Source organism: Lolium rigidum, chromosome 6 (genome assembly GCF_022539505.1).
Source record: "Lolium rigidum isolate FL_2022 chromosome 6, APGP_CSIRO_Lrig_0.1, whole genome shotgun sequence".
NCBI lineage: Eukaryota > Viridiplantae > Streptophyta > Magnoliopsida > Poales > Poaceae > Lolium > Lolium rigidum.
Genome location: NC_061513.1, coordinates 311,564,295 through 311,587,380, shown reverse-complemented (window position 1 = coordinate 311,587,380; position 23,086 = coordinate 311,564,295). Strand labels below are relative to the sequence as shown.

At 42.2% G+C, this 23,086-nt stretch overlaps 2 protein-coding genes and 1 non-coding gene across 3 annotated transcripts; 2 read left to right on the top strand and 1 right to left on the bottom strand.

The window, feature by feature from the left end:
• Positions 1–1,976: 1,976 nt before the first annotated feature.
• On the top strand, positions 1,977–7,165 carry LOC124664595 (protein BREAST CANCER SUSCEPTIBILITY 1 homolog). Its single transcript, XM_047202077.1, has 11 exons — positions 1,977–2,106; positions 3,270–3,418; positions 3,693–3,863; positions 3,963–4,063; positions 4,234–4,423; positions 4,504–4,607; positions 4,883–4,981; positions 5,184–5,307; positions 5,519–5,687; positions 5,809–5,945; positions 6,490–7,165. Exons 1-11 carry the CDS (start codon positions 1,977–1,979, stop codon positions 6,811–6,813), a joined length of 1,698 nt encoding a protein of 565 aa, XP_047058033.1. The 3' UTR covers positions 6,814–7,165.
• Positions 7,166–8,397: 1,232 nt separating this feature from the next.
• TRNAE-CUC lies at positions 8,398–8,470 on the top strand. The gene has a single exon. It is a non-coding gene; the product is annotated as a tRNA-Glu (tRNA).
• A 198-nt stretch (positions 8,471–8,668) lies between these two features.
• On the bottom strand, positions 8,669–15,710 carry LOC124659432 (protein EXECUTER 2, chloroplastic). Its single transcript, XM_047197307.1, has 10 exons — positions 15,349–15,710; positions 15,107–15,172; positions 14,290–14,396; positions 14,112–14,193; positions 13,297–14,019; positions 12,249–12,369; positions 12,024–12,175; positions 11,873–11,947; positions 11,562–11,654; positions 8,669–9,126 (listed from the first exon to the last, which is right to left on the bottom strand). Exons 1-10 carry the CDS (start codon positions 15,694–15,696, stop codon positions 9,025–9,027), a joined length of 1,869 nt encoding a protein of 622 aa, XP_047053263.1. The 5' UTR covers positions 15,697–15,710; the 3' UTR covers positions 8,669–9,024.
• Between the last annotated feature and the right edge of the window lie 7,376 nt (positions 15,711–23,086).

Sequence of the window (23,086 nt, the reverse complement as noted above, 5' to 3'; positions counted from 1 at the left end):
ATGTTGCTGCTCTTGTCCACCACATAAGAGAGGAGGTGATGCCCACTTGTTGTAGGGGTGTGGGCTGAGTAGGCTCAGCTGTGAGCAACCTTTTCTTTTCTGCTTGTCTTTCTCAGAGGTGTCCAGGTTGTTGGCTCTCTGATAAAATATGCCTTTTGGATTGTAAAATTTCCCCCCTTCTATAAATAAAAAAGCAGAGCTCCCGCGGTTCGGATCAAAAATAATAAATGCTCAAATAAAAAAGGCTGGAAAATACGATAATACCTTAGGAACATCTCTCCCAATCGCAATTGACATGGAGAACTGCTCGGCAGCGGCTCCAACGGTTCGGTGCATCTGATCATTATACACAATACCATGAGTCAGTGTGGTTAAGCAATGGCAAACGAATATCAACGTAACATGTAATACTGAGTGTGTTTATTTACCTCTGGATTTACGATCGCTTTCATAGGATCTTCCACGATCCGCGCGAGCGTCCCATCATAGTCCAAAAATAGCAAGATCCTCTTGACTTGTGCTCTAGCTATGATTTATTTAAAGAAAGTAATAGCAGAAGGGGAAGCCTACAATAAATGAAACATCATATAAAATATCTTTCCACAAGTTACTCGAGAGATAACTGAGAAACATGGATGGGTTCAGGATCGATAGATTCGATAGCAACTAAACGTATCATTATCGCAAAATAGAGGAATAGGTTGGTCTAGCATAATAGGTGAAGCCATGGAGGGTATGGGGAGACATTATATTTTGTGCAATAAGCGGTGAATAAGAGAAGCTCAGACGGATCTTTGGGCGGTGTGGGGGGGTGGGGGACAATTGCCCCCCCCCCCTCTCCTCCATGCGAAATGTACATAACTTTTCTTACAATCTGGTTGTCAGGGGTGGAATAAGTAGTGTGATTTGATGTTGGAGCCTTAAATCAGCGTGCTCCGCTGTTGGAGCACCAATGGCATCTTCTTCATCACGTATATATCTCTCAGTTTTAGGTTTTTCACCTGCAAATGAAAAAATAAACCTGTTATTTCAAACAAGATTTAAGACTATAATGTTATATGGGCTAACAGGACACTACCAAATCGATCAGCAAACAAATATATGTTATATGACTCCTAATAGGGCACTAAAAACCCAATCATCAAACAAAATTATATGATATGGCTATTGTCCATAGTGTTACATTGTTCAGAACATCCTAAGCCGTTAAAATTCATATGGGGTCCAAGAAACAATAAACTGAGACCGGGGACAGATCACTTTGCTCTATAGGAAAAAAGAAACACAAGCATAACACCAGCAGGTAAGAACTATGTTCTTAAATCAGATAATTAAAGATTATGGTATCCAGGATATCAGAATAAAAATAAAATGAAGAGTGAAGAATACTCCATTAGCAAACAATTACAAATGGAGTGGCTAAACTTTTCCATGGAACCCTACAGATATGAAGTGAAAAAATCACTAGATTACAACCAAAATATATCGCCGTAAAAGTATATTGCAACAGACACAAACATTAATCTCCAATCTCTAGATCAAACTCGCCAAATTTGGATTGCAAAGCCTTTTTGACTTTGCGCGAGCAAAACACATCCGCCACGCCGCGCGTCTGCCCCTCTCGTCCCCCTCCTCTGTCAGGTGTCAAATCATCCGTCGCCTCGCTCCCCGCGCGCCCACGCCCCAGCGCCGCTCTCTCTTCCTCCTCGCCTTACCCGCCTCCAGTTCACCATTTACTGCCCCTTTCCCCTCGTCGCAGCATCCCGATGAGACCGTCGTCGTCGTAGCCGTGGGGCGTAACGTGCTGACCGACGGAGACGTGATGAGCTGCGGCGGAGGGAGGCCACCCCCGGGGTTCGGTCCCGCCGCGGCCGGCTGGCGGCCACTTGCGGCAGATTTCCGAGGTTTGCTCTCTCCTCCCCGCCTCGATCTAGTTTCTTGCTTCCGGGTGGCTCGCGTTTCTCGCGTCTGTTGCGATGGCAAAGTACATTATCGGGCTCGTATTCCTTCCTCCGCTCAAAGCTGTGTTCTCCCTCAAACTGCTACTTCCGGATGCATCCGACTACCCGATCTCTCAGTCTCTCGGCCTCGGCGGCATGATCCTGAGTATTGCCTCGTGTGCTCGTCATTTGTGTTATAAAAGTGACAAGCAAATAACGAAGAACGAAACAAGAACACACGCAGGGACGCAAGATTGAAAACCCCTTCCAACAAAGAAGGGGAAAAAACCACGGGCGCCAGGCAGCAAAACTTTACTATATCGGGGAGTGTTTACAAACGCCGTGGGTTATCTATAATCTGATAAACCCTAGCCGGCGGCTTACAAGATGTATATATAGGCGGTGCCAACGATCCGTACCGTACCGCGGGGCTGCCGCCCCCGCACCCCCCTTCGCAGGCGTCCCTGCAGGGCACGACGTATGGGCTATGGGCCTCGCTCCGCTCGTCAGAAGTTAGCCTCCCTTTAGTATATGAATTTGGATCACAATACAACAATTTGAACCAAGTTCTTTTCAACATCTTCACTTTTACCCAACTTATTATTATAGGCAGCCTTTGTTATATAGTATTTACTCGCCGAAGATCGGTTTGAGGCGCCAAACTTGCCGCCCTCGTCACAGTTTACATGTTGTTTCTATTCCTCGACGAATTCCAAGGCAGGTAAATTATTCGCTGAGAAGGGTAAAGCATGATTGCTAGTTTCCTACTGAACTGTGTATAAATCCAGGCTGCATTGTAACGACACAGCTGGATTTTTCTACTAAGGAATGCGCGTGTTATTATTAGCTAGCGCTGGAATTTTCTGCCGCATCAAACACCCTAAATCCAGAGTGTTGTTTGACATGTCCCAATAGCTTTGTAGAATCGTACATCCGAATCCGAGTGCGATTCGGACACCCGTCTCCAATTAGTACTAGTGCTCGTTATATATGCCAAAGTGTTTTTTCGAATGGCCTTGATGACATGTAACCCGTCTCAGAGCTCGAGTCATCTTCTTTCTTTCTTTCTTTGTTGTTCCTAGAATATGTGTAAGCTTGTGCATCTTTTTATTAAGAGCAATGCCACGATGTGGCCGTACAACTAAAAAAAGGAAGGAAGAAACAAAATAAATAACACTTGTACAAACACAATGACCCGTCTACTAGTGACCTAAGTTTAGTTTGGTCATTATTCAGTTCCTTTGGATAGTTACTTACAATTATGATCAAACAAGCCCTGTTCAGTAGTTTCTTCCAGCTTCATCTTAGTCACCACTTCCATGCTTGTAGGTACCAAGTCAGCTATGCGTACCAGCACAATGGTCAACATAAAAACAGAAACTGATGATGGCAATCTTGAGGTTCTGCAACAAAGACAGATGCAGAATGAGGCAATGGCTAGTCAAAGCATCTGTCAGACCAAACAAAGTCTTGCTGGGGTACTTTGTTCATTCTTTTATTTTTTTGAAACAAATATGTTCTTTTTTTCAACATAGTTCTTTGCCCAAATCCTGGCAGATTCTAGCATTACTTACGCACAGAAAAGTATAACATAGCTTTCACGCTAGTGGCTGGTGCATTTTTATGCTATTACACATATATAAGGGCTGGAGATAGCTACCATTTAATAGAATTGACAGTCCATTCATTGATAAATTACATAGAGTGAAATTTTGCATTCAACATTCTGAGCGAATAACATTTTTGTTATAGAAAAATGCGTCACCAGGTGTTAATGCAAGTAACACTAAAATACGCAGAGGTTTGGGGAAAGATGGCAAGTTCGAAGTCAATGAAGGTACTACTGGATTGAGACCGCCAACACCAATCAACTTATTTGAAGATGAATGTGTTTTCTGCCATTCATTTAGAACTAGTGAGGAGGTAATGTGCTGCACACCATTTGCATATCTCAAGTAAAAGTATCCTTTGAAGTCTTCTTATTTCTTACTGGCCCCAAAATATTCACTTTTCCTTATTTAGTTTCATGGTCCGATGGTACAATATCAGAATGGAAGGATTGTGTCTACCAATGAGGGCAACCCAACCAATACCATTTATGTCCATAAAAAATGCATGTACTGGTAAGTTTCTTTATGGGAAATATTTAACTATTTAAATTTTATCTATTTAGAATCATCACACAGTGTTCATCAATCATTCTCATTCTTCGCATGATATTATTAATCTCACAGTATACTTTTTGCTTGATATAATATTTAATATTTTGCCTTCACTACTTATACTTGTGAAGGGCCCCAAGAGTATATCTCAATGGTGATATTATTGTTAACATGGAGAAGGAAATCAGTCGTGCTTCAAGATTGAAATGCAGCAGATGCAACCTCCCAGGAGCAGCTCTTGGTTGTTATAATGAACCGTGCGGTCAAACTTATCATGTTCCATGTGCAAGGATGATGGTACCAAAATGCCGTTGGGATGTTGTAAGCTTCTGAGTATACTTTGTCATTGGTCCATTTATATAAATCGTGATATTTTGACATGTCTATCTTTCATGTTGAAGAAATATCTCAATGTTCTGTGCCCCAAGCATGAATCCGATCCATTACCAGGTGATGAGAGCTCACCAATAATGGAAAGTAACATTTCTTCGCCCATCCTTCGGAAGTATGTGATTTTTGTTCAGTCTCCATCTTAATTGAATAATTCTTCATTTATAATTAAGTGCTGTATATTTAGTCATTCAAGTCACTGTCTAGCGAAACAACAAATTTTCATCAATCGCCATATGGATGATAAACAAATAAATCCACTTGTTATATTATATTCTTCTTTGCTCGGGTAGGTTATCTTTCTTTACCCATATTGGAGATGGGCCTGTTTGTTTGATTAACCATCAATCTTTCATCTTCTCATTGATTCCTTTTATTTTGTTGTTCTAGTCAATATTTAGATAAACAAGTAATGCATGTCATTTATAGAAGGGAAGATCAACAAGTAGATCAGCTGAACACTTCGAGTTCTTCTTCCTTGCCTCGGGGGTATGCTGTCTTTATTAGCTTTCTTGGGAGATGGTGCGGAGGATACTGATCAGATATGAAACAAATGTTCATTAATATATTCTTCTAAATTTGCATTGTATTTCTCCATTACAGTCAATGTCCAGACAAAGAAATATTTTCTGCCTATTACCGTTATTCTTTAATTTTCTTCTATAATTTGCATTGTTTTTCATCATTACAGTCAATATTCGGACATAGAAGGAATTTCTGCCGATTACCGGAGAGAAGAAAAACAAATGAAGCACTCTAGAACCCCTGTGAATCAATGGGTCCTACTCGGTTCAGTTTTAAGTGCATCGGAGAAGGTAGCATAGATGATATACTAGCAAACCATACCTGCTTCTTGGAGCATTTTGATATATCTGAACATCACTGGCAAACATGTTCATGGAAAAATAATGTTTCTGGGAGCAATCCTACTTTATGGTCAAATTTAAATTATAGATGATTTGCTAGTTTTCGAAATAATTTCTGTTCTATACCATGTTGTGACAAAATGGTTTATGTTTGTCGCAGGATTCCCTCAAGGAATTTGCTTCCTTGACCAATTCAACCTTGGTTGAGGAATGGGACAAAAATGTGACTCATGTTATTGTGGGTAGAGGTGCTGGTAGTAAATCTCTAAATGAATCATATGAGGTCCTGATGGCAACACTCTCTGGGAAATGGGTTGTTACAGCTGGATGTTAGTGTTAATCTATCTTACATCTGTAATAAGATGCTGGTCTAATCACACTTATTGTAGCTCCGCATAGAATATTATTTATCCCTTCACTGAAGCAGTTTGGGTCATGTTCCTGTGTCAGGGATTGTGGATTGCTTAGTGGAGGCGATTCCACGTCCAAAAACTTGCTTGGCAGAGCCAATTCCAGGTCCAGAAATTTCTTACGAGGTGACATCGATTGATGGACCAAAGAAAGGAAGAGCTGAAGCAACTGAAATGGTATGTGTAGATCTCTGTTTCTGTCATCAGTATAGAGATGAATATATTAGTGAAAAGTGAAAACAGATTGCAGTTTGCCATATGCATAAGTTCGGGGAATAGGTTTATCATTTTTTGGGCAAAATGTATTGAAGTGTTTATAGAGAGGCTTTTTGAATGTCGAAGGCTTAAAGTGGATATCTAGCAAAAAAAAAGGTGTTTATGCACGATATATTACCAACAACCTTTTTTGTAAGTTGGGTGCTAAACAAATTTACATATTTTGGTTGCATCGACATCCAGCAAAATAATTTACAAATTCTATTTCGGAGTGACATCCCAAATGTTGTGTACTAGAGTACGACAAATCATAATGTGTTAGTGTTTATTTTGTGCCCACTTTATTTATCTTAAAAAATCATTATTATGAGTGCACTTCAATTATCTAATAAAAGTAATATCTCGAATGCATTTCTACTGCTATATGTCTTCCCAATTATAGCTGCTACTCATCTCCTGAGAAGTGTATCATTACACCTGCATGATGAGAAAATGGTGCTTGCAGGCACCAAAGCTGTTCTCCGGACTTCATTTCTTACTCAGCGCCTACATGAAGCCAGAAGACACTGGAAACATAAAAGATCTCATAGTAGCCGCCGAAGGGCAGGTACTAGATGAAATGAGCCCATGTTCATTACAGGAGAATTTGGACCAAAATCCAGCCAAGGTATACTTCGTCTATGCTTCCACTTATTGCCTTGATCTTGGCAAGGAGATGGAGGAGGCCGTCAAGTACCAGGACTCAGGAGCGCAGGTGATCAGCGAGTGGAGTCTGTATGGCGCTATCGCGGCTTATGATGTGCGGATCCTGGAACGGATATCTACTTGAAATCTGCACTTTAGGCAGAACTAGTTTTTGGCCCTGTTAGTAGGGATTTTTGGGGTTAGCCTGCATAGGTCCTGGGGAGAGGGGATGGTTACAGTTTAGAGATTGTGAACGTCAGAGGGTACTCACTCCAATAGTCAGCTTTTGCGGGGGTGATGGCTTCGATGTATTCTTGTTGTTTTGGTGATGGATTGGTCGCTGATCAGCCCAGGCTCTTGCCGTCGGACAACCATCGTGTAGCGATCTAGATGTGCAATTTGCGCAGTCTCAGTAAGTAACTCTGTTCGGCAACATCTTATGTTTGACATCGTAACAGGTAGACAAAAGAATGTGGAATGTGAAATGTGTTATGTTTATCTTTGCTCATTTAAATCGTGTTGCTCATTAGTGAATATCGTGCTACATTGAACCGGAAATAAATTTTTAAAAATCATCTATAATAAAAGTTATTTGGTTATATGTTGGAATTTCCCCTAAAGGATTTAGATGCATACATAGTTAGCATAAAAACAAAGAAAATTTAAAAGAGGCTTGACTCGATGAATTTTTTTATTTTGAATTGCATACATAGACCATAGAGATTCAATCTTACAAACCTAAAAAAAACTCTGAAGGAAAAAAAAAAGGAATGGAATCCTCCAATATTTCTATAGAATTCCTAGAAACAAAGAGGTCCTAAGTTTGCCATACCTAAGTTTAGGTTTGCAGCGAGTGCTTCGTTAGTTGTCATAGTGGTGGCTTGCCACAATTTATTACTCACATCACATAGCACACACCTAAATTTACCATGATAAAGTGGTAGTTATTCGGGACGAAAGACAGTACAAGTATGCTTACAGACACGGTGCAGGGCCAGGGAGGACACTGACTTGGTATCTTTAGAACATAGGACTAGAATTCAGGTACCTAAATTGACAAGCAAAAAAGTGGGCACATTGATACAAAGGATGAAGCACGATTACTTCCAAGTTTACACCTACAAGAAAACTACTAGCTAGGCTAGGTTAGGTTTGGTTTAGCAGGGTAAATCAGGACCAAATATAGTACTCCCTCCATTCCACGAAAGTTGACTAAGATTTGTTAAATTTTAGATATATCTAGATGCTATTTAGGAGTAGCTAGACATACACTTTCTGATAAGGTTTTTGTTAGTCTGAAGTAAGGATGCTAGTCTAGTACCTGAGAGAAGGCGCTGAATTCAGATCCTTGTCTTCAAAGAAAAGGAAAGAGAAACCGAGTTGAGATCTGATAAGGCAACAGGACATTTGACATGTGCATAGGTCGAATCCACTTTTTTTTTTTAAGAAAAGGTCGAATCCACTAATTAACACAGAGACAGGGGACCTTAACATGGTTATTGATCAGAAACTAGAACATTGACATTTGCGTAGGTTATGCTCAAGACGAGGAACCAGCTTGATAGCTAATTAGCTAGTACTGGAGTATGATCCATCCATAGTATAAATGTGAGCTGACCAATGATAATCCTGTTTGTATAGCCAAAATTTTCCTATTTTATCACTGCACTGACCAGTTTTTTTCGTATTTATGTGGCTAGTTAAAATTCCTACCAAGATGTATAACAACTCCGTCGTAGTCTAGGTGGTTAGGATACTCGGCTCTCACCCGAGAGACCCGGGTTCAAGTCCCGGCGACGGAAAAAAAAAATTTGCCATTTTTTAACGTTGCAGCACTATCTTGTTTTTGTCAAGAGAAATGCATGATCTTCTTTAGATCAAGTAACTCGATGGTCTTCTGCACAGCACAAGATCAACATTTGGACAACCCTTGAGCCATTGTTGATCACAGATTTATTATTCGATGAATATAAACTTTATTTGTTTTAGCATCAGGACAATACCAAAACTGGTTTCCAACCTATCATTCAAATGAACAAACAAAGAAACCCATGAAAAGGTCATGCCAGGTTGTATCTATACCACATCATTTGGAGCCTAAGGCTGTGTATATCATATGACAGCTCAATACACCACATTCCCAGGAACGAACATGTCAGCTTTCTCTATAACCTCAAGAATGTCTAACCGATTGGTTCCTGTCAGGTAGGACGAGGATCCAACTGTCCCAGGTAGCGCTTATGATGACAGAGAAAGCCGCATGTACCCTATTTGATCAGCCGAAAGCGAACGAGCCTATCTGACTTGTATTCATGCAATCTGCATGTGAGAATCAGTTCATTTCAACACAATCTCATCACTCTGGAAGTGTAAGGCGGTCAAAGAGAACCAAGAAGCTCTGCTCAGGCACGCTGTAAAGGAAACCGAGCTCTGCGCCACCAAGATGTGGGATCGCACTCTGCAAAGGAAGCCAAACAAAATGTCAAGGGCGATGTTGGCCAAGAATTCCATAACAAAATCATTGTTGTGAACTAAGTAGGACAAGAGCTGCACTAGTGGTTCAAGAAAACAAAGTAAAACGTGCTGACAGTGAGCTGTACCCTCCTTCATATGACTATCCGAACAGCACCTCTTATGCAAATTGGACTTGACGGTATCAGACTTTCTAAACACCAGATACAATTCTTGGTACTTGGAGTTAGTCAGTTCTAACCATTCAAGGCTAGCACACGAGTGTCAGTCTAAGCATACATCAGGTTAAATAGAGTAAATGACAAAAAACTACCACAATTGCGCCAGCCGTGACACGGAACTACCAAATAGGACACGTTTGTCACATGACTACCAGGTTTGGGGCACGCCCGCGACGCGGAGCACTGATTTTCCAATTAACGCGTCTTAATCCAGTTTCTGACAGCAGGGACCCACTGTCAGGTCCTACGTGGCAAAAACAAATAACTTTTTTCTGCTAATTTTACATAAAACCCCCTATCTCCTTTTCCCAAAAAGCAATCAAGTATCAATGGACTTCTTCCTCCTCCCATCTACGTTGACCCAAGATAAAGCCAGGAGGCTCGACACCAACATGCTCCCGGCACAGCGGCAGTACAACACGGTGGCGCTCGTTGGAGAGACGCAGCGGCGCTCGTCGGAGAGAAGAAGTACGACGCGGACCTGCCGGCGGCCCTTATCCCCGGATAAGCGTCTTCCTCGTGCTCCCGCAACAGCTCGGCCGCGCGCTTGCCCGCCGCGCTCGCCCGCGGCCGCCGGAGCTCGCCGCGACCATCCCTGCGCTCGCTCGCGCCGCCCCGCATCTGCTCGCGCGCGCCTCGCCTCTCAGGCGTGCGGCGTGCCCCTGCTGTGGCCGCACGGCCCTTGCCCTGTCCGCGCCCGCCTGGTGGAGTGGAGAACGCCGGCGCCCGCCCCACACCCGGTCGGCTCCAAGCTCGCCGCCCCGCGTCCGCCAGCCTGTGGTCCGCGCCCGTGCTCATCGCGCACCCCACGTCCGCTCTCGCCCCGGGGTAGCCTGCCTACCCGCCGTCCGCGACCGAGCTCACCGGCGCCCGCGCCCAAGCTCGCCGCCCTGCGTTCGACCGCCGGTGCTTGCCCCGCGCCCTCCTGCCTGCACCCGGTCCATGGCCTGATGGCCACCGGAGAGGAGTACCGTAAGCAGCGGGATTTGGTGGGGATCCGGGTTGAAACGAGATGGGAGGGAGAGGAGAGCCTCGATGGGAGAGGGATAGGCGGCGACGGCGTCGGTGTCGTGGTCGCGTGGAGCTCTCTGGAGGCGCAGCCGTGGGCACGACGGTGCGCGTGCCCTGGGACCCGTGGCGTGCGCGGTGGAGCGGCACGGCGGAGCCACGAGCAGGCGCGCGGTGGAGCAGCACGGCGAAGCGGCGAGCAGGTGCGCGGCTGCGGACATACGCGCAGCGGGCAGGCGAGCAAGCGTGCGGCGGACAGGTGAGCAGGCGCGCGCGGAGGCATGCGCACGGCGAGCGGCGGCGGGCATGCGGCGGACATGCGAGCAGGCGCGCGGCGGACAGGCGAGCAGGCGCACGGGAGGCATCGCACGGCGAGCGGCGCGCAGCTGCGGACATGCACGCAGCAGGCAGGCGAGCACGCTTGTGGCGAACAGGCGAGCAGCAGCGGGCATGCGCGCGGTGGTTAGGCGCGCAGGCGCGGGGCGGGCATGCGGCCATGCGTGCGGCCGGCATGCCTGCATGCGAGCAGGCGCGCGGCAGCAGTTGAAGATTTCTATTTTCTTCATTTATATTTCTTTATTTTTTTATGATGAATTAGACCTGTGTGTGACACAAAATACATTCTAAGGTTATATTTGCAAAATGGAACTAGCAGTTAGGTTTTCACCTGCCACGTAGACCTGACAGGTGGGTCCGAATAGCCAGAAAACGGTTTACCATGTCTAATTGGTGAAATTAGTGCTCTCCGTCACGAACCGATCCCAATAGTGGTAGTCATGTGACAAAACGAACACTTTTGGTAGTTCCGTGACATGACTGCCTCAATTGTGGTAGTTTTTTGTCATTTACTCGGTTAAATATGCTCATTTGTTCCATCAGCAAGAAAAACAATGTTTTGCAATCATAGATGGACTAATCTTATCTTTTCAAAAGGTATAGTGTTCTCGTGACATGTTAATTTTCCTCCAGTTGAATAGAAAATTCAACGGATCCAGAACTGAGCTCAAAATAATCAAATACTGCTCATGACATGAATCTTACTTTCAAAAAAATGCTCTGCACTCAGCAAACAAGCTTGTTTGCTGGTGATATAACTCATTAAAACCTCAGTATTCTGACAGCTTCTAAATAGTACAATTATTTCAGCATGGTGCTGCACATACAAAACCAAAGTGTCAGGTATTTATTTTACCTTCCCATTGAGCACCAATAGCTCACCGTCCACCCATCGCGGGTTTTTGAATCCAGGTTGTGCTATTCTCCCCTGGCCTTTATAACTGGCAGTCTGAAATTTTACAAATGGATTTAGAATAAAAATATATTGCATGCAACATATATACATCTATGCTCAGGAGCACTATGCTAATGTGCTTGGACAGATCTGAAATTTAAACCTAAAGCAAATGAGTTTCACTTGACAGAATCCAAACTGAATCATCACAGAATACATGTCATATAGACAAACATCCAAAATAGACACATTAATTGCATAATTAGGCTTACCACACCAAACTCTTCTGGATATGCACCACGATTCTCAAGGCGGCTGCCCTTCCCAACCTTAGCACGGAACGTTATCTGTAACACATTTGATGAGTTAAAATACAACGCGAAACTGTTTACAAAAGTATAAACCAAATGAATGGTTGCTAACCTGTCCAGCAGGGACACTAAGATCACCAGTCAACTTAACTGCTTCAACATACTCGAAAAACCCCACTTCATCAGTACTATTCCAGTGACCGAACTTTCGACGAAGCTGCACAACTTCAGGTCCATATGGACTAAATGCTCCTACATAGAGACCTAAATGTAGACAAGGAATCCACCTGTCAGTCTAAAAAGCAGCAGGACAACAACTTAACTGAGCAAACTTTACCATTAAATGGATCTGAGCCATTTGAGTCGGTAGTGATCCGATTAAAAATGGTATTTTCAGTCAGCTTGACTCTGGCCTTGCTCAACGTAAGCTTTAAAAGCTCCTGAACTTCTTTATTTATCTGCAGTGAGTACATCATTTCTCAATTGACATGACTAGTTGAACAGGAATATGGTTTACAGAACTGGTGGGCAATAGACAGCTACTACCACAGCACACATGAACATGGGCCAAACAAGTCAAATTTGGGATAGAATGGATGAAACTGAACAGTTTTCTGAGTAATGACCCATTCTGAGTCTGACAGCAAATAACCTCTGACAGTAACCCCGCTATCCAAGGAGAAAAATATGTTAAGCCCTAAACGATGCAGACAGAATTAACTAGAACTCCATATTTTATTTATTTTGCAAAAACAAATGTCAAAATCCAGAGACCACCAGTTTGGCAGGGCTAGGCTAGTACAAGTCCTTGGGGCCCCCAAGCTAAATATCTTCCCACCTGACCTTTCTCCACCAGGGAAAGGGCACTCTAATTCGCTTTGACTGAAAGCAAGGAGGTATACAACATACTGACATAGCAGTCCATTGTATCAGCGACTTTTTCCTAGTTCCTAAATAAGCACATGTAGTCACTTTTTATCTTGTGCCGGGCTGGCTGGCAGCATATTAGTCGACTAGAGGATGCTTAGTCACTTTGTGCTGTTTTCCTTTTTTCGCTGGTTGATTTTTGTATCAACTTTAAGCGAACCTTGAGATGTAATAAGTACTTCTGAACAAAATATGCTGGGTTTTAATAAAAGGCTGTGTGCATCATCACGATGCAGAAGCCGGGTTTATCCCTTTTCAAAAAAAAAAAAAGCACATGTAGTAAATACAAAGTACAAAACAAATAGCAAATGACAGATGTACCATTAATGCTTAAAAATTATTAATATTATGTGATTTCATGAAACTGAACAAACTTCGACATGTTCAAGCGTATCTCAAGTTCACTCTATAAGTACCTCTGTACCTGCCATGTACAGCTAAACTAGTGCCATTCTTACCTTTGAAGAACTCTTAGTGGTACCCCATAACGCCTTTGCAACATCAGAAGGCATGAGCTCTGATGCTAATTTAGCAGCCATATCCGCAACTTTTTGTTTTGCAGCCTTTGTTTCAGCCAGATCCCGATCAGAACCTTTTCCAGGAATGTACAGTTCAAAGGAGTCCCTTTCCAAGTTATTAATTTCAGCAGGAACTCGAACATAGGATTTTGCTCCAGCATCATCTTTATTGTGAACTACTCCACTAATGAAAAGCTTCACTTCTGGACTCTTATCGTCATCATTCGAGTCTGAATCTCCATCAGAAGCATCTTCCTCCTGAAACTCCTCAGTGCTAGGCTCTTCCAATGAACTCTCTGATGTGCTCTTCACATCATCTTGCACTAATTCTTCTGATGAATCTGCGACTAATTCAGTTTCCTCAGGCACATCTACATTTATTACTTGAACTTTGAACTCGGGGATCCGGGACTTGAAAAAATTCAGAACACTTTTCAACCCTTCAACGCCACTTTCCTTGGTTCTTCCAACATCTTGTACTTTCTCCTCGACGTCTTCAGTTCCTTTTAATGTAGTATCTGTATTTGCTTCCTCTGTAATACCTTCAGGTAAAGCACTACTTTCCAGTGAACTTCCACTCTCCACCTTAACTGGGTCTTCTGTAGCTGTTGATGATATGGACGATGCACTTGAAGTTCCTTTTGTTGGTCGCAAGTGTACCACCTGTCTAATTTTTTGTAAATACAAATATCACATCTGGACATAACAGAGGTTGTTTCTCTTAACTGCCTAAAGATCATAATATATCAGCGCACCTTCATTGTATACGTCTCGTCTTCGTCTCTGACAAGGAATATCTCAAATAATGGAGACCCTGAAGATGCAGTGACCAATTGCCTGCAACATATTAAGTATTAAGTATTGAATAACAGTTGAAGATTATCGGGAGACTTGCTGGATTGTAACATAAGTTGCAAATTGCAATAAGCGGACCTTGGGCTGTAACTCTTAGCAACATATCTCCCAACACCAGGGCTAATCCGTACAATCCTGCCAATGGAGTCATCAGTGTCCTTAGCATATCCCACCCACCAACCTACCTGAAAAAGAAATTATCAGAATCTGTCCCGACCAAGGCAACCACACATGGTGTCCGATGGAATCAAAATGGCCTTGACCAACCCCTTAACAGATTATTGAATATATACTGAAGTTTTTGGCTAATTTTGGAAGCAAGGGAATTATCTTAGCCATGATTTATTATTAGGACCAACGCTTTCCTACTCGGCGATGGTGATTTGCCATGTACAACCTCTGTTCCAAAATAAGTGTCGCAACTTTGTCTGTATGTAGACACGTTTTAATGTGTAGATACATCAATATCTAGAAGAAGCTGCGACACTTATTATTAAGGGGTTATATTAGAAACGGCTGCGACATCAGTATACATAGGGAATATATTTGTTGTTTTTTCCAACATGACAGGTCCTACCATGTATATTAGAATCTATCCCTACCAGACCAGGCGACCACAACACTTTTAGTTGGATGGAATCAGAATCTCCTTTGACCAACAACCCCTTAATGGGTTGTCGAAAATCAATAATTGGCTAATTTTGGAACAGCCATCTCGGTCCCTTTTTGTATGTATAAGAATCGGCAAGCAAGGGTGCTATCATTAGCCATGACTGTTATTAGGACCAATACCTTGCTACTCGGGGATGGTGATTTTTCAGTATGACAGGTCGTACACATGATTCCGCTAATTCATGGACTAAAAAGAGTATGGAGATGCAACAGTCTGACTTACCAAGCTGGTTCCGGCGAGCTTCGTCAGCCTGGACGCGTCCTGGTAGCGTTGCTCCTCTATAGCGCTCTACGAGGATCGAAACGAGTGAGGGAAACAAAATAGGGGAAGAATAACCCTAGGTAGTAGTAGTAGTAGAACTGAACATCGAGGCTGATACATCTGAACCCGAAATCGGTGAGGGGCGAGTGCGATCGACGAATCGAGCTAACGAGGACGAGGTAGAGGGGGATTCGGTGGGTAACCTTGAGCTCTGCCATGACGTGTGCGACGGCGTCGTCGGCGGAGGCCTCGAGGATGGCGCGCTTGAGGGTGGCGGCCTCTGCGAAGTCCTCGGTGTCGACGGCCTCCTCGAGCTGGAAGCTGAGGACGGAGGCGTAGCTCTCGGCCTGGTCGACCTCGGCGAAGTGGCGGCTCCAGCGGGTCCAGTCCCAGGTGGAGGGGGACGCGGAGGCGGTGGTGCAGCGGCAGGCAGTGGTGGAGGAGGAGAGGGCGCGGCGGGAGAGCACGTGCGCGGCGGAGGGTGGCGGGGCGCGGCGGGAGACCGGGAGGGGCGGCCGCGCCGCCGCCGGCGTGGCGCACGCGGCGGGCATGGGGATTGGTGTGGTGGGGGTAGAGAGAGAAGAAGAGGAGAGAGAGGGATAAGGTCGTGCGATTTGATTGGGAAGTGGCGATCGGGAGGGGCCGCTGAGCCTGAGGTGATGGGTGCGCAGTCGGCCGGCCGCTGCGGGACACAGGAAGCTTTGCTTGCTGGTGAGAAAGGTGAGAAAGAAAGAGGTGTAGTTACTGCAAGACAAAAGTGTAGTTAAAGTGCATCTAGAAAATAAAGTGTAGTTAAGTTTAGTTCAAATTTGTATTTAAGTGAATGTCTCAAACTTTTTTTTGTTTGGAGAAACAATATATTCAACTCAAGTTATACTTCTAAAAATTGTCTCAAACTTTAAAAAATACCAATGGATTGAGACTTAGCAAGACCGTTAAGATGCGATCCAGGTAAAACACGGTAGGAGTATATACCAGAGACAATTTTTGTCGAAGAATAGTACAACTAACGCAACCGATGGTTCAAAATTCATTTAAATCCTCGAAAATTGAAAAACAGACTTGCGAACTACAAGCATGGGCTTCTAGATTTTTTTACCGGTTGCTCATTGGCAGCCATCAAAGAGATTTGTATGTGAAAATTTTGTGTACCTTATGTGAAAATTTTGTGTACCTTTTCGCTTCCAGTGAAAGCAAATCAAGCCTCCCCGCCTAGCCTCCAAAAAAAATGAAAAAAAAAACTACATCTAAGTCGTCACTTTTCGCGGCAATACTTTTAGGAACAAATAACGGACCTACGTCAATGGTTTCAAGTCCCGCCGCAGAACATAAATTTTCATATATGGTCTTGGTCTAATAAATCACGGCTAGAACAAAACGTCACAAAGACATCATCTTCACCAAGGTCAGATCGTGAGTTTTCACCCAACACGTGAAGTGGTGTAATTGTCACCATTTTGACCATCGATCTTCTGAGAGTTGTGCTACCACTCTTAGAAGAACATTCGTGATGTCGTCCAGAGATAGTCGCAAAGCACGCACAAGAACGTGCCCAAACCTAGCCTAGATCATAGATTAGGCAAGATTGATAGTCTTCTGATAAGATAAGTTTTGCTTGATCATCGAAGCGTAGAGGGTGACACCACTTCGATATGGATAGACTCGTGGGAATGCCATTGATGAGTGATGAAAGCACATGAGCCGCATCGCCACATCACCTTCGTGAGATCATCCAAAGCCGAAAAAAGCCACCAAGCTGACCGCCTCCAATAGAAGAGCGGCCCACTGATGTTGGCAGTGCCAAAGAGAGAGGGCGGTGCTAGCACTAGGTTGGGCAAAAAAAAAAACAATGGCATAGAAGCACCTTCCTCCGTCGCTCATCGAATTCCCACCAAAACCGCCAAGGAGGGGGGGGCCACCGCCGCAACCACACGGGCTTTGCCCAACGGTTCACTAGCATCATCAGTGCCAAGGAGAGATCTAAGATGGGAATGCGGGTGGCAGCCGTTAGGGTTTGCTTACCGGTTGGGCTGCAAATTTGTGCAAGTTTAAGGGTGTGTTTGGCATATTACGATTCACTCATGTTTTTGCCTATAGTGTTTGTTTGACATGCTTTTGCGTATTTTGCGGATATTGTTAAATAATAAATTATAATCGTAGCCAAACATATAGTTCAACAACCTCAATCTGAGCCTAAATCGCAAGTGAGGTAATATTTTTATTATAAAGTTATAATACTCGCAAAACATAAGCTTTTCCGTAATAGTTGTAAAAAAGAAAAAAGCTTTTGCATAATAAATGTAATAAATGTAGTACTTAACGCCAGGAAGAATATTGTAACAACCGGTTTACATGATTCATTTAAGCTTGAAATCAGACCCGCCGACGAAGCTGTAATCCGGCAACGTTGCGTCCCGCCTCAGCGTTGCTTCCTCTTCCTCCATTCTTGGACTAACGGAAGCCAGTGAATAGTGATGCCTTTTTGTGAGATTTTTGATGATGTTGGCCCAAGCCCACGAAGCCACAAAGCATGAAGGATCATCTCCTTTGCCATGCCTGCATACGCTTGCTACAGATCGAAAGCTGGTGCGTGTAGCTCGTAGGGACGCTGCATGACTAATTGGTATGGCGTATGTTTCACGTTTCCATGAAAGCCATGCAACATTATGCTCTAGAAACCTTTATTTCCAGCTCATAAAAAGACTCATATGGTCATTGGCAATTGAGACGAGAAGATGAGTAACCTTCAATCCGAAGCTCGCTTGAGTTAGTCAGTCATGCCGATCAGATAAAGGAGCGATGCCATTTTGCACAAAGTCCACGTGAGCTATTCTCACTCGTGGTAGTTTGGTCGTGGGCTATCCAAACGTTTCGTTGTTGACGTTTGGAGGAAAACGATCTTACCCCTTTGGGAACATCGGTTGCATGTTATATAGAGATGGAAAAGCTCCATCTGTGGCATATACAAGGAAGCAGATTACATATGGTAAGGCAAGGAAAGGAAAGGAGACAATCATGTATGTGACCGTTGGAATATAGCTGTTGGTGTACTACACCATATGTTGTACCTGGTCCATACATGATGTGTACAATATTTGATCTAACATTCGTTTCTTGTTGGTTTGATAGGCTTGGACAGCACGGTGACTTCATCACAGAAAAAAATTCGAAAATTTTGACTAAAGCGATTTTCACAACTATTTTGACTAGTTAGAACATATCCGTCCTCTTGTTTTTCAAAATAAATGGTCGAATGCCTGAATGCCACCAAGTTAGTAAGATGCCGAGGTCTCTTTGATTCAAAATATTTTAGTATGAGATATGTAGGAGGGAGTGGACAAATGGAGATTGAGCTACATGTAGCTCTTTATTATCAAACATTCAAAATTCATATTTTAAAGTTTTAAAAAAATCTAGGAAAAAATTATAAGTAGCTAATGATGTACACTACAAAACTACGAAATCTCAATATGAACTTTAAGTAGCTAATGATGTACACTACAAAACTACGAAATCTCAATATGAACTTTTCAATATTTTAGTCTACACAAAAATGACAAATTATGACAAATTATAGTGTTGAAATGTTACACCGTTGAAATGTGCATTGTTCACTATAAAATTTGTCAGATTTTATTATTTTTATGTAGTTTAGAATACAAAGTATTTTGTATTGAGATTTTGCATGTTTGTAGTCTACATAAATGGCTACCTCTAGAATTTTGTGTCATATTTTTAAAAAATTTAAAATATTTCCGAGTGATTGAAAATAAATGGCCACATTTAGTTCGACCTCCGTTTTGAGTTTTGAATTTCACATATGTAGGACACTAACCTTTTTGAAACTTTTATTTGTTATCTATTTAATTATAAGTTGGAGTCCATAGGAATTTTTCGAAAGATTACTTTGCACTGTAATTTAAAATAAACTTTTCCATCTACACGAAGCTTTTCGAAAATAACTCCTTGTGTTTGGTGCAATCAGACAGAATTCAATATGAATCCAATCACACAAGAATCGAGTGGGCACGACACCGAAATCTTGTGCTTGTCTTCACCGTTACTAAAACGATTTGAACGACCATGACGAGATAAGGAGCAGAATACGGGAGAGGGTGGTTGATTGGGATGGTCTATCACGCTTGTCATGACCTCCCCCACATTGGACTGGGGCTTACCAGGGTATAGTGCGAGTAACACTAGGATCTCCCCCAAGATTAGAGGAGAGCACATAGCATGGGACACTAGTGGTAGCTAGTAGCGGCAACCGACCATATTGAACCATAATGTGGAAGGAAGATGGGTTATGCTTAGAAGTAGATGATGCAATAAGGCGTAGATGTGGTGGGGAGCTCGGGTATACATGCGCCACAATCAGGTACAAATGAGGGTGTAAGAACATGTGAGTTCACATGGTGCATAGAGGATGGATGCAGGGTCGAGAGAGTGAATGCGAGGAGCTAGTTCATGGGATCGTGATAGAGTGCAGACGTCGTGATCAGGCGTAGTTTGAAGATGCTTCATGCAACAACGTAATGAATCATTGATGTAATGTATAAATGACTACTTGTTGTATTAAAATTAGTTGGACTAATTAGAAAAAATATTATGGGGCTTATGGGACATCCCATAAAAGCTATCTTATTTTGTCCTTCAATTTTCAAGTGAGAGGTGGACACAATTTTGTTCCGATTAATTTATTTCGTTTTATTTCGTAGAAGGTGAGCAACCCAATCCTGATGATCCCACATTAATTTCTTCATAGTGGCAACAACGAGGGCTTTGATGTATCCTATCCCCGGTATTATCGTTTAGCGAGATAAGACGAACCAACACAAATGACTCTCAACTATTTATATTAAATATTATTACTTATTTAATTGTATTGTCCCTAGATCTTAGATGACTAGTATGTGGAGATTTTATATCCTTACACACGATCTCAAGTAGTATTTGTTTGTGTTGTATCAAAAAATATTAATTGCAAAAGTGCCATGGTAGCATCATTCCTAGAGTCCATTGTTGCCCAAATACATTCGTTACAAAAGTAGAACCCTCGGAGATTATGCTAATGTTAATTTTTTTTGGTATGCTAAACTAGTTTCACACTAAATCTAAGAAAATCATAGAAATTTTGGCATCATACATACTAATTTCTACCACTTAATTAGGGGCACTATAGTGTCTTTTTATAAAAACAAATTGTCAATTTAGTATCTTCAAGAATCTTACTCGGTGGTTCTACAATGTATTCATAGGCGGAGCCAGATATATATGGGTCTACATATATATGTACACCTACTACTTCTTTGAACAAGTTTACCTCTATATTACGTATATACTTGACAATATATTTATGATAATCAGAATGTTTAAGTTTTTTTCTTGGATCCATGTAGACTCATTTTTATAAAATCTGGCTTCACCACTCGATGTGAACGTTTTATATTTGGTTGGTGCTCGATGAGCCAATTTTTTGTTTGATTGGGAAGACAATAAGAGGTTGACCACCATATTTGGGTGTGGCTTGAGAGATGAATAGTGTTGTGTGACCTTTTTGTTAACCCGGTGAGATCACACCCATAGCATGTAACATTGACAAAGTAACCAACCACACGTGAAATTTAAGCTAAACTTCAACATCATGTCCGAAAATATTCCCATATATCAGATTTGTTAGGTATATAGAAAAAATGTAAGTCTACAATATTTCCATATGACAGATTTGGTTAGGTATATAGGAAAAAAAAAATGCAAGTGTACAATACCAAATGCGTGCAATATGAAATAATTTTCATAATCGATTTAATAATATCGACTTGATATGCTAAAAAAAAGTCGTAATAATAGCTCTATCTATAAAAAAAGATGTCGCGAGTTTGTCTAAATTTTGATGTAGTGTATACCAAAATCATATGTCTACTTAAGCAAAAACAAGAGGTAAATATTCTTCAAATATGAACTCATCAATAAGTTTACGAAATACCTAACCCACATAGACAACACAAACACACATATATAATAGGTTAGTTCATAAAGCATAAATGACAAAGCTTACCCTACCACAAGATCACATGATCAAAAGTGGTACAACCTTTCTTCTTCATGTGTTGACCAACTTGAATTCAATCTTCACTCTTAGTTTTGGTCAACCTTGTATCTCCCCATGCTCTATCATAATATCTTGAGGCACATAAAGAACTCTTTATTTGATTGCATGCACTAAACCTTAGTCAATCATAGCTCAACTCATGAGACTATCATGACACCGGCTTAGAGCCATAACTTGAATCCATCTCTTGAAATCAAAATATCAAGATCTTGATCATATAATATTGTTCTCTTGAAATCGATGATTTTGAATCTAGTACTAAAAGTATATCTTTATCTTCATGGCATCCACATGCTCTAAGAGGTTGACCACCACTGTATTTGGTTGTTGCTTGAGAGATGGATAGTGTTGTGGTGTGGTGACCTTTTTGTTGACGTGGTGAGATCACACCAATAGCATGTAACATTGACAAAGTAACCAGCTAGATACGAAATTTAAGCTAAACTTCAAAATCATGTCCGAACATATTCCCATATGCTAGACTTGTTTAGGTATGTAGGAAATTTTTTTAAGTCTACAATATTTCCATATAACAGATTTGGTTAGGTATATAGGAAAAAATACGCAAATCTACAATACCAAATGCGTGCAATATGAAAATAATTTTCATAACTGAATTGATAATATCGACTTGATATGAGAAAATGTCGTAATAAAAAAAAGATGTCACAAGTTTATTTAATTTTTTGATGTAGTATATAGATACATCCGATTTTAGATAAACCTCCGACATCTATTTATGGACAGAGCGAGTATGTACTATTCCCATCATCCAAAGATAAGTGTTTTATTTTTTCATAGATATAAATGTTACAACTGAAATTTGTGTAGAGACATCCAAACCTAGACAAAACTAAAACACATTTTTTTGCGGGTTAAGATGCTTATTTTAAACTTTGAATGGAGGTACTTCGTACTAACCTTCCGAAAAAGTGAGCTAATTGAACTAATCTTGCTCTTTTACCCGAAAAAACAACCTGGCGCTAGTAAGTGCGATTCAACTCAAATAGGATGCATTCGATTGGATTCATGCCCCACGCCGTGGCAGTGGCGGCCAGCGCCACGCCACCTACCTGTCGCCTTTATTTCCATCCCCCACCTCGTGACCTCCCACCAATTCCATGATTCGCTTCCAAAATTTCCAATTCCACTTGCCGAAGTATGTGAAGTCCGAAGAGGAAACTGCCGAAGAACCCAAAGGAGAAGAAATATACTACGAGTAACTAGATCTTTTCGAAGAAATCTGAGTAGTGGTAACAACAACTTGACATGGAATCCTGCATTCCATTAAACTAGAGGCATAGCCAAATCTCTAGCCACAATCACACTTACATTGTTTGGTACATCCATAGGAGGCCATTACCAGCATTACCCAAGGCTCCCAGTGCTGCCATAGCTTACGCTGCTTTATTACACACACAACGACATAAAACAAATGAAACTGACGTGAAATTCAGTGTAGTGAGCATCTTAGCATCCCTGATGAGTACACCAATTGGCGAACGGTTGTAGCCATCGCTGTTGAGAGCCTGCACCGGTCCTTGGCAGTCGACTCTAGGACTTTGCGGGACATGCCCCAGTTCATCGCTGTCGTCAGCCTCTGAATGCAGGCTTCCGCCTCTGTATAAATCGCACTCTGCGGGAACTGCAAAAGGCCTGCCCGTGCTCCTACAGCCTTACCGTCATGGTCACGCACGACGAAACCCCAACACTTATTCAGCGGATCAGAAGTGAATGCCTCATCAATATTCATCTTCAGCTCATCCCTACACGGTTTCTTTGATGTAACTTGTCCTCGGCATTATCATTTAGTAAGTCACGACAAAACA